The sequence below is a fragment of the Pleuronectes platessa genome, chromosome 18 (assembly GCF_947347685.1).
Source record: "Pleuronectes platessa chromosome 18, fPlePla1.1, whole genome shotgun sequence".
Lineage (NCBI taxonomy): Eukaryota > Metazoa > Chordata > Actinopteri > Pleuronectiformes > Pleuronectidae > Pleuronectes > Pleuronectes platessa.
Window position 1 is genome coordinate 22,814,633 of NC_070643.1, and position 16,394 is coordinate 22,831,026.

At 47.3% G+C, this 16,394-nt stretch overlaps 3 protein-coding genes across 3 annotated transcripts; all 3 read right to left on the minus strand.

Moving 5' to 3' along the window:
* LOC128461473 (gastrula zinc finger protein XlCGF57.1) lies at positions 1-4,896 on the minus strand. The gene is made up of 3 exons (XM_053446397.1): positions 4,620-4,896; positions 2,468-4,029; positions 1-959 (listed from the first exon to the last, which is right to left on the minus strand). The coding sequence occupies exons 1-2, from the start codon at positions 4,894-4,896 to the stop codon at positions 2,507-2,509; spliced, it is 1,800 nt and encodes a 599-aa protein (XP_053302372.1). The 3' UTR covers positions 1-959; positions 2,468-2,506.
* A 414-nt stretch (positions 4,897-5,310) lies between these two features.
* On the minus strand, positions 5,311-8,048 carry LOC128462091 (gastrula zinc finger protein XlCGF57.1). Its single transcript, XM_053447360.1, has 2 exons — positions 7,784-8,048; positions 5,311-7,561 (listed from the first exon to the last, which is right to left on the minus strand). Exons 1-2 carry the CDS (start codon positions 8,046-8,048, stop codon positions 5,958-5,960), a joined length of 1,869 nt encoding a protein of 622 aa, XP_053303335.1. The 3' UTR covers positions 5,311-5,957.
* Positions 8,049-10,194: 2,146 nt separating this feature from the next.
* Positions 10,195-15,527, minus strand: LOC128462088 (dynein axonemal intermediate chain 2). Its single transcript, XM_053447351.1, has 11 exons — positions 15,345-15,527; positions 14,868-15,029; positions 14,659-14,780; positions 14,425-14,567; positions 14,236-14,349; positions 14,026-14,165; positions 13,813-13,935; positions 11,717-11,940; positions 11,497-11,632; positions 11,254-11,400; positions 10,195-10,413 (listed from the first exon to the last, which is right to left on the minus strand). Exons 1-11 carry the CDS (start codon positions 15,525-15,527, stop codon positions 10,195-10,197), a joined length of 1,713 nt encoding a protein of 570 aa, XP_053303326.1.
* Positions 15,528-16,394: the final 867 nt, after the last annotated feature.

Sequence of the window (16,394 nt, forward strand, 5' to 3'; positions counted from 1 at the left end):
ACAGGAAGGAAAACAACCGGAGCTGTTCCGGGTCACCGGCTCCGCGCTGACCCCTGGTGGACAGGAGGACAACTGCACATCCGGTCACCAGGTTCAACCTTTAGTTTGACCGAGTGGGAATCGAACCTGAACGTTTCCAGTCGTGGTCATTAGTGGGTCATCAGTCGTTCAGGTTCTTTTTCCTCTGTGAAGGATTCAATGAACAGAACAAACCTTTTGCTTCTTTCTTATATTATAACTGTTTCTCTTTAATTAAAACTTTATCTTTGTTCTGAACGATCCTGACACTTCGTCACTGTGACTTGTGTCACTGTTGTTTTATTATTTATGGTAAAAACTTTATACTTCGATAAAAGCAGGATTAAATTTGTGTAACGGGAAATAAATTTAAATAAAAAACCAAAAGAGAATAAAAATTCAGTTTTAATCAAAAAGGTAAAAAAAAAGTAATATCACAGAAACCAATTAAAACAAGAATAACAACCATTAAACTCTGTTACCACGGCAACAGGTTTACGACTTCTGTCCAGAAGCAGCTGAGGATTGTGGGTAATGTAGTATCTGGAACCAGAGACAATCCTAGACTCAGTTTATGATTTTTTACACATTTGAAGTCGTGGGCTTCACACTCCTGTTCCTCATGGTCGATGTCGTGGATCCAGACGAGTTCTCCAGAACACGTGGTTCTGTGTCGAGTCCAGACAGAAGAAGAACCAGGGCGGTGTCCTGCACTTTGATCTGAGGACAGACGTCTGTCCTCTGAGAAGAAAATCACATGTCCGTCCCCACAGACACTGACCACGTCCCCATGTATCTGAGAACTGAAGGAAATACTGCAAACACTGTGTCAGGGACACAAACCCCTTCTGGTCCATGTGTGGTAACATGTCCCCGGGGAGGACGTCCGTCCTGCGGTGGATTAACAGCCGGTTCGTCTCTCGGGTCAAACGCGTCACAGACTGGAACCAAAAAAGAATCTGATTCATCAATAAAGAAAATTATCATAACAATCGCTCTCCTGGTACCAGTTGTTGTCTGTACATGTTAGAACGTATTTCTGCGTCTTCGTCTGTGATTATCAAAGTTACTGAACTCAACAGACTTTCAAACCTTTGAGAAAGTTTAAAACAAAGTTTCGATATCAGTCGTTTGCAGTTCAAATTATTCGCATGATTATTTTTCCACAGAGTAAATAAAACTACAAGAGAGCCCCTGGTGGCTGCCTGCAGTATGTCATAAACCCCTTCTCCACGTTAACAGATGGGACATGAACAAAATAGATCAAAGATGGTTTCTGTCATATCAGGTCGTTCTTATCTGATGTTTGTTCACGTGTTTCTGATCAGTTTGGTTATAAGTCAGTTATTAGATTTAGAGATGAACCGATCCCAGATCAGCTGGAATCGATCTGACGCCACGTCTTCCAAAGACTGTACATCAAGGTCTCTGAGATAAAACTGTATTTGTCTTCTCCTGTTAATCTCTTGGTCATTTCTCCTCAACAGTCCATGAGCTGCTCTGTCACTTCAGGAACATCTTGCTGCTGTAAAGTGAAACAGTGTCGTGTAAAGCTGCGTGTTGTGTGTTCCTACATGTATGATGTGTGTTGTTTTTCAGGTCAAACTACACAACACATGAAGATGTTTTTCATTCGCTGCATCTTTGTTTTCAAAGATTTTAACCTGCACCAAATACAATCACATTAATCCTCACTTCTTAACATAAAGATGTTCATAAACATTAATCAGGGTTCTTGCACCAATTGAAAGTCAAATCGAACGGGGGAGGGTTCATGTTTGATTTACTAGAACAAGCTGATAAAAATAAACCACTAACAACGAGACGCCTGCCTGGACATGAGCTCCAGTCCCTGAGTTAGATTTACTCCTCAAGGCTTTTTGATTTAGAGTTTTTATTCTTCTGCTTCTTCTAATCAAGTTTATTAAAAGTGTAACACTTCCTGACAGAGTTCAAAATATGAGAGCATTAGAAGACATTTAAAAAAAAAAAAAATTTACTTTACAGAGAGAGAGAGAGACAGAGACAGAGACAGAGAGAGAGAGAGAGAGACGGAGCGAGACACTGAGAGAGAGAGAGAGAGAGAGAGAGAGAGAGGGAGCATTCTCTCAACTGAACCTTTAATCGTATAAGATGTTACTGAAAAGACGAAAGGAGCAAACTTTGAGATCAGACCCTCGTCAGGAACTAGACGCAGATGTTGGATGTAGAAGCAGCAGATGATAGAATTAGAAGCAGCAGATGTTGGATGTAGAAGCAGCAGATGATGGAACTAGAAGCTGATGTTGGGTGTAGAAGAAGCTGGTGTTGGATGTAGAAGCAGCAGATGTTGGATGTAGAAGCAGCAGATGATGGAACTAGAAGCTGATGTTGGATGTAGAAGCAGCAGATGTTGGATGTAGAAGCAGCAGATGTTGGATGTAGAAGCATGTTGAGATGGAGCACTGACAGGGAGCAGAGCTGTGAAGACCTGAGTGGAGTCTGGACTCTACAGCTGGAGGAGTCCTGAGTAGAAGCTGGTCATCCCCTGCTGCTCTGAGTCCTGGTCCGGCTCCTGGTCCTGGTCCGGCCCGGTCTCAGCGCCCCCTGCTGTGTGGACTTTGAGGTGTCCGTTGAGGGAGCGTTTGGCCTGGAAGCTCTTCCCACAGACCCTGCAGGTGTACGGCTTCTCTCCGGTGTGGACCAGCAGGTGTCTCTTCAGGTCCACGTCCTGCATGAAGCCCTTCCCACAGACCTGACACAGGAAGCGTCTCTCCTTGTTGTGGAAGCGGACGTGAGTGTCCAGGGTCTGTTTCTGGGTGAAGCCCTTCCCACAGATGCTGCAGGAGAACGCCCGCTCTCCGGTGTGGATCTTCAGGTGCATCTTCAGGTTGCCGCTCTGATTGAAGGACTTCCTGCACAAGTGGCAGGGAAACGGTTTCTCTCCGGTGTGAATCCTCATGTGCATCAGCAGCGCCGCGTGAGCCGTGAAGCACTTCCCGCAGATGTCGCAGGTGTTGCTGGCGTCGCGGTGGGAGTTGAAGTGCTCGGCCAGGCGGGCCGCGGACTCGTACTGCTGCCCACAGAGGCCACAGCAGCCGTCTGGCTCCTGCAGGTGAGTCTCCGCATGTTTCACTAAGAAGGACTTCCTGCCAAAGGTGTCCCCGCACACTTTACAGATGTAGGAGGGAGCAGAGCTGCGGAATCTCTTTGGTTTGTGGGCGGCGTCTTTATGATGAGTCATCATGTGTCGTCGCAGGCCGAGTGGCTTCCTGAACTCCTGAGCGCAGACGCTGCAGCTGTGCACCACCTGGTCCTTGTGCTGCTGCATGTGTCGGTCCAGAGAGGTCAGGTGACAGAAGGCCCGGCCACACTCTGGACACTGGAAAGGTTTCTCTGCTGCGTGGACGCGCAGGTGGGACGTCAGGTTTCCCTTCTGGCTGAACATCTTGCCACAGGCGTTGCAGCTGAACGGCTTCTCTCCGGTGTGGAGGCGCACATGCAGCTCCTGAGCCAGGATGGACTGGAAGCTCCTGCTACAGTAGGGGCAGGTCCTGCACGTGTCCTGGTGGGTCTGCAGGTGAGACTTCAGCGCGCTGGCCGAGGCCAAACGCTCGCCACAGTAGCCGCAGCGGTGTTGTCTGTCTTTGAAGCAGACCTGCAACACGTGTTTGAGCAGGTAGCCTTTCCCCAGAAGAGCCCGTCCACACACCAGACAGTTGAAGGACTGGGACGGAGTCGACCGCTTGCGCTTGTTTTTGGCGCCAAGCGGCGGTCTGCCTCTTTTTTTCTTACTCTGGGATCTGAGAGCCTGGTGCCGCTGGTCCCAGTCGCTGTCTGGGTCAGCGTCGCTGGGGAGGACGGAGCTGCTCGGAGACTCGGGCGGCTTGTAGGCGGGCGAGGACGAGCGAGGGGACGGCGAGGACGAGCAGGACACATCACTGTCCACGAGATCAGGCTGAGGCTGGTTCAGGTCTGCAGGGTCTGGAGCCCGGAGGTCTGGAGGCTTCAGGTTCACTGACGGCAGCAGCTCTGAGGACACAGAAGATCAACACAGACATTTGTCCTGGTGTCTGCTCACGTCCCAGTTTGAATGGAACCAGCTGACATCAGAGACACGAGTCCTGTGATCCACTCTCGTCTCTAACATGCAGATAAACACAGAGCTCACTGAAGTCTGACTGAAGAGGTGTGTCAGATGACCGTGTGTGTGTCTGTGTGTGTCTGTGTGTAGTAATGAGGCCATTTGTGGTTCAGTACGACATTTTGTCTGTTCATCTCAAATTCTATGGACAAATAAAGACTTGTTGTTTTTGTTAGAATCAGGTTTAGGGAATGTTGCACGTCCTCACAACTATAGACATGTGTGAGTATACATGGGAGTGTGTGTGTGTTTACATGAGTGTGCTTGTGTGTGTACTTGAGTGTGTGTGTGTGTGTGTGTGTTACACAGAGACCTGCAAACTCAATTAAAGCCTTGGATCTTCACGAACAACATGACGTAGGGGTTGATTTGCATACAGAGCAGGAAGTGAGGTCACATTTTAACGTGACGAACTAAAGTGAATCATCAGTGAATTGTGAACCGGAGCTGTAGCTCCCCGGCTCCTCCCGGGACTGACCTGCTCTGTGCAGCCGGACTTCGGGCTTCATCACGGCATCGAGCAGCCTCCTCTGGCGGCAGACCTCCCGCTCGGACCGCTCCACTCGGTCCTCGTACTCCGCCACGGTTTCCTCAAACACAGCGACGATCTCCGCCGTTAGCCGCTCGGTGAGCATCGCTCTCAGCGCCGGGACTCGAGCCGGTTCTTCTCCTTTCTCCAGCCGCAGCAGGAAGTGTTCAGCGGCCGCGCGGATCCGCTCATGTACCGACACCCGCAGCAGCTGCACGGCGGACATTGTCCTCCTTTCTGCCGCTGTGAGTCTCGGAGCGGACAAAGAGAGCCAGCGGCAGGTAAACAGAGACACCGCGTTCAGAGCCAACAGCGACCCCTGCTGGACTGGAGGACGACGAGGAAACCAAAGTACTAACCATGGTACTAATACACTGGAAATACTCTGTCAAGAGTACATGTTACACCAGTACTAAAGTATAAGCACATAACAAACCTAACCAGTGGTGGAAGAAGAATTCAGATCATTTACTGAAGTTAAAGTACAAGACAGTAAAGTAGAAATACTCCATTACAAGTAAAACTACTAAGACAGTAAAGTAGAAATATTCCATTACAAGTAAAACTACTAAGACAGTAAAGTAGAAATACTTCATCACTTCCTTCCATTGTGTGTCAGCTGTCAATCATGACGTCTCAGTCCTATATCATCCATCTTTATTGACATTCCATGATTTACTTAGGAACATAATATTCATCAGTTCATCTTTAGTCGAACCTCTAACGTCACCTGAGGTCAAAGTGAAGTGAACCTTTCAGTCTCATCCACACTGACTGAACTGAGTGAAGGAATCTGTGGAGGACTGTGGTCATCCTCTGAGGCCCCCTGCTGGCAGGGTCAGAACGACTGTGCACCAGGATTCTGGTCCCTGGTTCTGTTCTCTGGTTCTGTTCTCTGGTTTTGGTCCCTGGTTCTGTTTCCTGGTTTGGTTCTGTTCTCTGGTTCTGTTCTCTGGTTCTGTTCCCTGATTCTGTTCCCTGGTTCTTGCTGTGAATTCAGAGTAAGTTCAGCTGCTTCTGGGACTACTTTAGTGGAAGAAGACGTTTAAAGATGAGTAAATGGTAAATGTATTTATACACTCATAGCACTTTACAGAACAATTTTACATTCACATTGCATTTATGTGCAGAACTTTCAGTATTTGGGTTCAGAATCTTGCAGTGGAACACTTGGATCAGAATGGGAACAATCCAACGGCCGACCTCCTGGTGAGGGGACCCCCCCCCCCCCCGCACAGAGGCGTCCCAGTGACTGATGGGAGGTTACTGGTGTGGCCTTCAGGCTCCTCACAGCTGGATGAAGTCCACATGAACTCCTTCCTGTCGTTTCAGGTTCTGGGTCCCAGGTGAATCTTTGATGGCCCGTTCTCCGGTGTGAACCTTCATGTGCGTGTCCACCGAGCGCTTCTCCTGGTAGCTCTTACCACAGACTCTGCAGCTGTAGGGTTTCTCCCCAGTATGTGTCAGCATGTGTCTCTTCAGGTCTATCTTCTGGACGAAGCCTTTGCTGCAGAGCTGACAGCTGAATGGTTTCTCCTTCTTGTGGAACCTCTCGTGCGTCTCCAGCGAGATCTTCTGGCGAAACCTCTTCCCACAGAGGCTGCAGATGAATGGCTTCTCACCCGTGTGAATCCTGCTGTGGGAGTCCAGGTTCCCGATCTGACGGAAGGTCTTTCCGCAGACCCTGCAGGTATATGGTTTCTCCCCGGTGTGGATCCTCTTGTGCACATCTAGATGTTGGCTCATAGTGAACTTCTTGCCGCAGACGTCGCAGGAGTAGATCCGTGGCTTCCCGCCCGTGTGGCTCTTGATGTGTCTCTTCAAAACGGTGTTTTCAATGAAAGTCTTCCCACAGAACTCGCAAATGAACGGCCTCTCACCGGCGTGCAGCTTCATGTGTCGCTCCAGAGAACCTTTCCTGGGGAAGTCCTTACCGCAGTCTTTGCACTGGAAGGGCTTTTGTCCGGTGTGCGTCCTCATGTGGATCTCCATGTCCCTGAAGCTGATGCCGCAGATGTCACAGATATTGCTGGTTTCTCGGTGGCTCTGGATGTGGATCTGCAAACACTCTGAAGACTCCGACTGCTCCCCACAGACCCCACAGCGACACTCAGGACTGTTCACATGCGTCTCAGCATGCTGCACAAAGCTACTTTTATTGTGAAAGGCGTTCCCACAGACAGTGCAGCAGTGGGAGGGAGTCGGACTGGGTTTCCTGCGTCCGCTCCTGGTGGCAGACTGCTCATCGGACTCATGGCTCCGGGTGTGACGCCTCAACTCAGTGCTCTTATCAAATGCTTTCCTGCAAATATTGCAGCTGAATGGCAGCTGTCCATCATGGGTCTTCATGTGTCGCTCTAGAGAGGCGGCATGGCTGAACTCTTTCCGGCACACGGTGCAGCTGAAGGGCTTCTCTGCCGTGTGGGTCCTCATGTGCGTCACCATGTTGCCCTTCTGGTTGAAGCCTTTGGCACAGATGTGGCAGCTGAACGGTTTCTCTCCTGTGTGCAGCCTCAGGTGCGTCTCCTGAGCTCGGAGCGATGGGAACTTCTTTCCGCAGACGGTGCAGGTCCGGCTGCTGTCGCGGTGAGTCTGAAGGTGAAGCTTCAGACCGTGACTGGACTCCAGAAGCGCTCCACAGAGACCGCAGAGACATTCAGACTCCTTCAAGTGTTTCTCCACGTGTTTCATCAAGAAGCCTTTCCTATCGAAGGACTTCCCACACACTCTGCAGCAGTGACATGTGGTCTCTTCGTCATCTTCCTCGTCTTCACCAGCCAGGTCCTCTTGTGAGGCCGGTGGGTGTTCAGGTCCGGAGACGGTCTCAGGTCTGGACGAGGTGCTGGGCAGAGGCTCCTTCAGACTCTGGACACCGAGGGACAGACACAGCTCTGCAGAGAAAACACTGAACTCAGTTAAATCACATATGAGAATGTGGAAAAAGTGTAAATCCTAAGGCTATTAATATATATATATATAAATTCCTTGATCAACAGGTTACAGTTCTGATTCTTGTATATACAGTCACTGATCATCTTTATAATCAGTCAGTGATCCTCTTTATATATTATAAATGGACACTTCGTGTCCTCAGTCGGTCTCCGGACTCCAACCTGTCCATTCTGCTGCGGGTCCGGGTTCCGGACCGGCCCCGGGAGCCTGCGGGTCTGAGCCGGCCCTGGAGGCTCTGAACGCGGTGCAGATCCGCTGCACGGCCGCGCTGATCCGCTCCGTCACCAGCCGCTCCAGCTGCTCCGGGTCGGCGGCTCCTCGCTCCCTCAGCAGCCGGAGGATGTGCTCCACGGCCGCGGCCAGCTGCTGCTCCACCACGCTCCTCAGGCTCCGGCTCTCGGAGCTTTTCGAGCGTCTCTTTGACATTTTGTCGGAACAAAGACGCGAATGTAAACAACACGACGACACTTCCGGGTTCCCCGACCTCGCGTCTGTGCGTCATGACGTACACGCCAAGTCATCTCATGACGCAGGAGGAGGTGAACTGATTATTGATCCATTTCATCAGATCGATCAAACCACAGCTCTGTGCTCGTTCTATGAGAAGCTTCAATAGAAGAAGTTAAAAACAATAAAGGACGTTCAGATCGACAGCTGAGGTTTAACACGTCATCCGGTCTGGGAATGAAGAACCGGAAGTAACTTTATTACAAGTACAAATTCACTTAAGCTCCAAAACACCTCAAATCAGAAGAACCCCTCAAAAGACACAATACTACTGTAGGATATAGTGCCGCGCACTAACACTGTTCAGGGTTCTCAACAGTGGCGGAGGGTTACACAAGGTGTGCAATGTGAGGCGTCTGGGAACGCACTTGATGCTGCTGTATTCTGGAGCTGAGGCACGCAATAAAGAAGTCATCTCATTACCTTCATTCCGGTCTCCAGTGGTTATAACAAACTATTACAACTACAAGTGGACTAAAATACCCGGTTTGAAAAAATAAATACTTCCCGAGCTGTTCAGGAGCTTGCGTGTCTGTGCTCAGTGAGACAGCGCCATCTGCTGGAAGCGTCACAGCTGCATCCAGATCAGTGGTTCTCAAACCACCCGCTCCCCCCCCCCACCCCCCCAAAAAAAAATTATGACAAAATTGGCCAAGTTTAACACGTGTATTTAAATTAGATACACATGAACATTAAATCCACATTACTTTCAGGAATTTCTGATGTGAAAATAAAAAACCTTTTTCAAACAACTTTTTGTGACATTTGTCACTTTTTTCAAAGAATAGTTCAATAACTTTGGTTAAATTCAAGTTAATTGATCAACTCCTGGGACATTTATCACTTCATTCCTCCATCAGTCTGTACTTTTTCAAAAATAGAGAAAGAATGAATTAAATTATAATCACTTAGTTACAACGATGATGAAGCTCAACCAATCAGAACACATGCATGTGAGTGGGGTGTAGTGTTTCTCAGAGTCTTCTTCATTAGCTGGGTTCTGTCGGCTGTCAGAGTTTCAGACCTGTGATCCTCACTGGTCTCTCCTCATGTCCTCCTTCATTCACTGGAACCAGGAGCCAGGCTTCATCCTTCTTTCTTTTCAACTTGGTTTCTGAACACTGAGTCTGTTTGTCACTGACCGGCTGCTTCACCTGAACGAGCTGTGATCTCATGTGTGTGTCTCTGAGCAGGAGTGAGTGGGGGCGGGGCCCCGGGGCCTGTGTGTGTGTATGTGCTGTCTGGGGATACACACACATTTCCCGCTCCTGGTATTTCATGCTGGGCTGATACGATGATGATTTAACAAATAAACGTGAACTCGATGAACGTTGAGGTTTGTTCAGCGGTTGTTTTAAAGGTCATTGTTGATGTTTGCTTTAACCCAGTGCCCCCTGTGGTTCTCTGTAGAACTACAGAGTCACGATCACCTGATGCGACCGTGTCAGTCAAATTGAGAGATCCAGAAAAAATAGTTTATTAGAAATCTGAATTTGTTTACTGAACAAAGACGACAACTTGTGTTTCAGCACAGACATGAACATTTAACTAAAAAGTCTGAATTATAGAATCTGAGATCACAAGGTTTGTAGAGTGAACGTCACATGAACCAACGACCTGTCACTCAGGAAGTGAGTTCATGTTTATATTGTTGAAGTCTCTGCTTCGTCTTTCACTTATTTTTCTTCACAGACGTCTTTCTCCTGAAAAAACAGAATCGTTCATATATTTAAAATCAGTTTGATGGAAACTGTTGCAGCTGAGTTGAAAAACACGATTCACTGTTTAATATCTGAAACCTGAGGAGTTCATCTCCTACAGACCAACTGAAGGTTCAAGCCTCTTTTCATTTCAAATCATAATAGTAAAGCAGGTTTGTTGCCCGACATCAGTAGATTGTTCCTAATGGAGTGAAAATATGTTAGAAATGTTTTATGAATATCTGTGTTTTTTTGGTTGATTAGTTTTAACCAAGAGTGTCTACAGTCCTGCATCTGGAAAAAGAGGACAAAGGAGGACAAAGGACAGACATGAGCAAACGAAGAGATGAGTATAAAGCACCTTGTTATCCATCCTCCTCCGTCCTCCTCCTCTGCTCCATCCCCCCCATGCTGGAGAAGTCGTTCTCGGCTCTGACGATCAGCTCTTCAGGAGTCTCCTCTCCCTCCTCCTGACCTCCTTCCTCCTCCTCTTTGCCCTGCTCAGAGCGACTCCTCTCTTTCAGAAGAATCTCTCTCTGTCGAGTCTCTAGGATCTTCTCTCGCTTTGTCTCGTGCTCAAACATCTGTAAATAAAGAAACACAGTTGCGTCTGAGATGTTTCAGCTTGGTCTTCACGGTGGAACATCTGGGAAGCTGCTCGTCCTGCTACATCTGCACGTACGTGAAGGCTCGGAAATTACTAACAGGTCTGACATGTAGCTGGGAGAGAAGCCGTGGAGAGCTTTAAAATGTAAATCTGTAAAATCTTTCAAAAAACCATGGGCCAGTGAACAGCAGGGATGGGCTCATGTTTTGAGGTTCTGGTTAAGTTCTGTACAGTCTGGAGTCCATCAATAGATTTGGGGTTAGAGAAGTAAAGAGGCTGTTGAGTCAAGCTGTGATAAAATAAAAGTATGTAAAACTGTCTCCATGTCTTTGAAGTTAATTGATTGACTTTTAGAAAGCTGACTTGAAGCTCTGATGCTTTAAAGTCGAGTTGCTGTCAAACAGGACACAAGGTTCTTTGCAGCAAGTCTGATTTGATCCAGTAACTGACCAGCAGGTGGCAGTATTTGTTTGGCCTTCAGCTGCAGAGAGCTATTGGACATCCAGCTCTTAATCTCAGAAGGTCAGTTGTTTAAAGAACTCAGCGTCCCAGGGTCTGTGGGTTTAACAGGCAGGAACTAGTGTGTGTCATCAGTATGAAAATGTAATGAAACAAATGCTTGTTAATGATGTGACCCAGGGGGAGCATGTATGAGGAGCACCTCTGAAACACTGAGACACCACAGGCCTAAACCTCAGTGTTCCCTCTCCACACAACAACACATTGTGTTTCTGAACATCTCATCCTGGACAAAGTTTTCTAAAAGCTCCGATTTGGGAATGAAACATGTATCTGCAGGTGGTTCCGTGTTCCTCACAGCAGACAGCAGGTTCTTCTCGTTCTTCTGGAGCGTGGACAGTCCAGAGCAGATGTCCAGCAGCGTGGCCTCGCCCTGCTGAGAACCACACGCCACCAAGCGCCCGTTGTCCTGAACACAGAGGCTGTTCAGAGCCTGGTCACACACCTGAGGAGGACCACAGACAACAAGAGGGACAACAAACAACAACATTAACGACCCACAACAATGACCTTTATATTTGTATGGGGGACAGAAGAGCACCTGGAGACTGAGTGTGGGGCTGTTCTGTTTGAGGAGGATGTCCCAGACGTCCAAGACACCGTCGCTCTTCACTGTGAAGAAGACAGACGGTCTGACCGGGCTCCAGCAGGCGTCTGTCAGGAACGAGCTCTGATATCTGAGGAAACAACACTGGATTTAAAATCTGCTCTAAGTTTGACCCAAACTGAGCAGGATGTAAAGAGGAAGGTCTGTGTCCTACTTGGTCCACATGATGGACGATTCCTTGATGTCCTCAGACCAGATTCGGGCCGTCCAGTCCCCCACGGTGAGGAAGTTTTTGGGAAAGAAGGGATTCCTCTGCAGGGCGTAGATGGGTCCGTGGTGACCCTCGTAAGTGCAAACAATTTTCTCAGCCGGTGTCTTTGCCTTCCTGATACAGGAGACGACCACGCCCTGCTCCGTCCCCACCATGAACTTAGTCGGCTGCAGAGACATCCAGGACAGAGGAGTCAAACAAAGGCTCTGAGAGTCGGTGGATAACTGATTCCTTGGATGCAACGTCCATCAGTTATTTTCTGAATCTCCTTTTTTAAAGATTTCTGTTTCTTTAGTTAGAATGCTTTTCCCTTTTTCAAATCTTCTCTGTGTGTTGGTAAAGTTTTCTTTTGAGCTTTATACATAATTTGCTAAATTCTGTTATCTACCAGTTTGATGGATCGACTTCTGCTGATGATTTCTATTATCTAACGAATCCTTAACTTTGTCTTAGATATTTTCAACTTTGTGTAAATTTATGTGAGCTCATCTATCATTTACAAATTTCAATACCTTCAATATTTATTGATGCTTCAATGTTTTTCTTTCGGTTACTAAATATCATGAAGTTTGTCTTTTCAAGATTCAGCAAAAATGTATTTATATCAAATCATTTCTTCCACCACATCAAGCTTTAAAGAAAACTACTTCCAACATTATCCATTGTTGTGTTTCCGTCGGCATTATCGTCCATTGTTTTCTGAATTTATATTGCAAGACTAGGACCTACATTTACAAAACATCTATTGAATTTGTTTACCATTTAATTTATGTCATAAATGTCTGAATTGTCTTTTATTATAATGCATTAATAAGTCCTTCCTCTGCTTCTGCTAATGAATCGTACGATGACAGCTGGTTTACAGTTCTCTGCCCTCCGAACAGATCACCCTAACCCACTTTGAATCGTTATGTTCTTACTGGGCACAAATCCCATGACTGAGATCTACAACCAGGATATTAACATGTCATGTCTGGAGCTTATCCCAGTGGTCATGGGTTCATCCTGGGCAGCGCCTAACCCTCACCGACAACTCAACTCACTAAAAACAACAGTTCACTCTCAGGTTCTCTCCTAACCCTATTCTCTATGTCGTTGGACTGTGGGAGCAACTCCACACCAGTGTTAATTTCGTTGACGAAGACTATGACGAAATATATTCGTTAACGACCTTTTTTCCATGACGAAGACGAGACGAAGACGTAACGAAAACGAATCTTTGAAAATAAAAACTATGACGAAATCTATTTTAATTTTCGTTGACGAGACGAGACGAGACGAAAATGTTGGTGGTTGACTAAGTCACAATAATTTTTAAAACATCATCGTATCAGGCCGTCAGGAGCGGGCGAGTGAGTGTGTCTGTGTGTGTCTGTGTGTGTGTGCGCCCCAGATAGCGCTCCGGTCCGTAGCTCCGCCCCCCGCCTCGCGCACTCGCTCAGAGAGACACAGTGAAAGCAGAGCGCGTTCTCGTGGAGCAGCCTCTCAGTGACCGACTGCTTCTTAACTATAGAAACAGTGAAAACACCGAGTTTCTCTGGTCTCAGCTGCTCAGAGATCAGCGCAGCAGCTTCTTCATCAGAGCAGAAGCTGCAGTTGGTTTGTACCGATGTTCAGTTTCTGTGTCCGGCTCCAGTCTGACCTGCTCTCCCTTTTTGTTTTCACATTTAAAATTAAATATATATTTTTAAGCTATTAGGCTGCAGCTATATGTTTTTATAGAAAAGGAGTTTAATGTGGCTATAAAATGTGACTAAAACTAGACTAAAATGTAATTTGTTTTCGTCGACTAAAACTAGACTAAAACTAAGAAGGATTAAAATGACTAAAAGGTGACTAAAACTAATATGCATTTTCGTCAAAAGACTAAGACTAAGACTAAATCAAAAATAGCTGCCAAAATTAACACTGCTCCACACAGAAGGACTCTGGCCGAACCAGGATTTGAACCAAGAACCTTCTTGCTGTGAGGCAGCAGTGCTCAATGAGGCCCTTGTCACATCTTGAGCTCCATGCTGCGGAGAATAACAGAAACTCACCATGGTGGATTCAAACTCCAGTGAGATGGCTCCTAAAGCCCGATTGAGGTCCCCCTCCCGTCCCAGGTCCAGAACCAGACGTTCTGTGGGCTGGCTCAACTTGCGAACATCCCACCACAGAATCTGACGGAGAGAAGGGACTTGTAGTATAAGTTTGTTTTAAGATTAGTTCCCTTACCCTCTTTGGGCCTCTTCAGCCTGATAATAGTCTACCTGTCCGTCCGTGGAGGCAGAGAACGCAGCCGTTCCTGTCTTGGACTGCAGCCAGACGATCTTGTAGACCGGGTCCCTGTGACTCTGCTCCACGGAGGAGATCTCCACAGGCTGGCTGCCTCTCCGGGTGTCCCAGTACGCTAAACCAACACAGTCACTTATAAACCTGGTCACAGACAGAAAATCCCGTCTGTCAGTCCCTGAACGTACCGATCTGTCCATTGAAGCCGCCTGCCACCAGAATGTGTGGATCTTTAGGATTATAATTCAGACAGATAAGTGGAGATGTCGGCTTGAGTGTCATCTCTGGTCTGTCTGGGTTCTCTGAAACACAAAACATCCATCTGTGAACAGACTGGAATCTGTGGTCCTTTTAAATGCAGCTGCTTTCGGACCTACCAATGTCCCAGATGTAGGAGTCCAGGCTCATGTCTTTGGAGGGTTTCTGGAACTCGAGGCAGGAGTAGGCGGCCGCCAGCTTTCTGCCGCTGTCGGGATGCCACGACAGACCATTGATGGAACGTTTCACCTCATTAGGATCTCTGTAGGAACAAGGAGAGGAAATGCAATGAGCAGAAGGTCCTCAGCGATCAATCGGTCGCCTTCTGTCCATCAGTTTGTTGACAGTTGCACCTAAAGACATTGATCGTCTTGGCGGAAGGCGACTCCTGACTCCCCTCCACTTCCTCCTCATCCTCCAGGTACTCCTGGTAGATGTCCACAGCATTGTTCTGTCTGATGCAGTGCTCCATTACCTGGAAGAAACCATAAGATCACATGGTGACATCTGAGGTGGAGGGGTGGATGTGGACTGAAGAGAACAGGGTGGATGTGGATCTTACACTGGACAGCTGCAGGATGCTGCTGATGTAGCTCTCGTTTTTTTCCACCTTCTTCCTGAAACGGATGGTTTGTTCGATCTCCTCGGGGTTGACTTCTTTGGGCCACCCCCCCTCCACATGGTTGATCCCACAGCTGTTGGTGTGGAAGCGCTCCGTGTTCACCTGTAGAATTTACTTTTTAATACAGATGTACTCTGTCACCTGTCATTTCAAGGATACATTTCTTTCTCCAGTGGTATTGACCTGCCATGTCCCGTCACTACTGGTGTTCCCCAGGGCTCGGTCCTGGGGCCCCTTCTGTTTATCATCTACTTACTTCCTCAACATTCATTTCCATTGTTATGTGGATGACACCCAGCTCTACCTGTCCACCACTACACAGGTGAACAGACAGACAGACGGACACGGGTAACTGACACCGTGAGGAGGAGCCATTAAACTCCACAGGGGTGATGCCGTGTGGCAGGTGGGTCTCACCTGGTGCACGGACATGTCGCAGTCCATCCCCTGGGCCTGGTCTCTGGGGTTTTTCGGGATGAACTCCAGACCCAGACTCGGGTCCGGGAGCAGGTCCAGCAGCAGCTCAGCAGGCCGGTCCGAGAACAGACACTGGCGCCCGAGCTCCCGGCGGAGCTTCGTGTAGACGTGGACGATCTCCATGGAACCGCCGCTAGTGTTCTACTGCTACACTGTTCTACTGTTCTACTGCTACACTGTTCTACTGTTCTACTGTTCTACTGTTACACTGTTACACTGTTGCACTGTTCTACTTTTACACTGTTCTCGTGTAAATGCAGTACAGGCGGGCTCAAAGCGACTGATGGCAGCTGCTTGTGTTTCCTTTGATGCTGCATTGATTACAGGCAAAACTGCCTTTGATGCCAGACTGTCACATCTATTAGATCCATAAGCCTGATCCTGGTGTCTGTGTATAACTGTCTGTGTATAACTGTGTTAAACCAAAGGAGAAATGTACATTTTATCCTTAAATGACTTTAATATCTAAATTTAGCCTTAAATTCGACATAAGATGGTGAATAGCTCCATGATAGCAATGATGCAGAGAGGTGCCACTGCTAATGTAGCAATTTATTGACCACAACTGTACCAAGGTAAATGAAAATACCTCGAAAAGACGGCAAAGAGAGACTCACAAAATGTTACTTTCCAATTTTATGTAAACCATTTACAGTTTTATTTTATATCTGAAGTTGACTTTGGCCCAAAACGTTTTCTGAATCACAGGCTCATAGGCATTCTCCAAGGACTCTTAGCTAAATATACTAACATCCATAAGAACATTTAAAATAGACTTATTATTTTATTCAGTTAACTGACAACAACTCCATGGACAGGAATGTTGATACAGGCTGGTTTATCCTGTTAAAACCAGTCCAATGCACTGACTGTTATTTATACTTCCCTTACTAACCAGTCATTTCAAGTACTACTCCAAGGCTACCAAGTACAACGTGAACAATTAAAATAATGTTGCTTTTGATGACAGACGTTCGAAATGTGTAATTA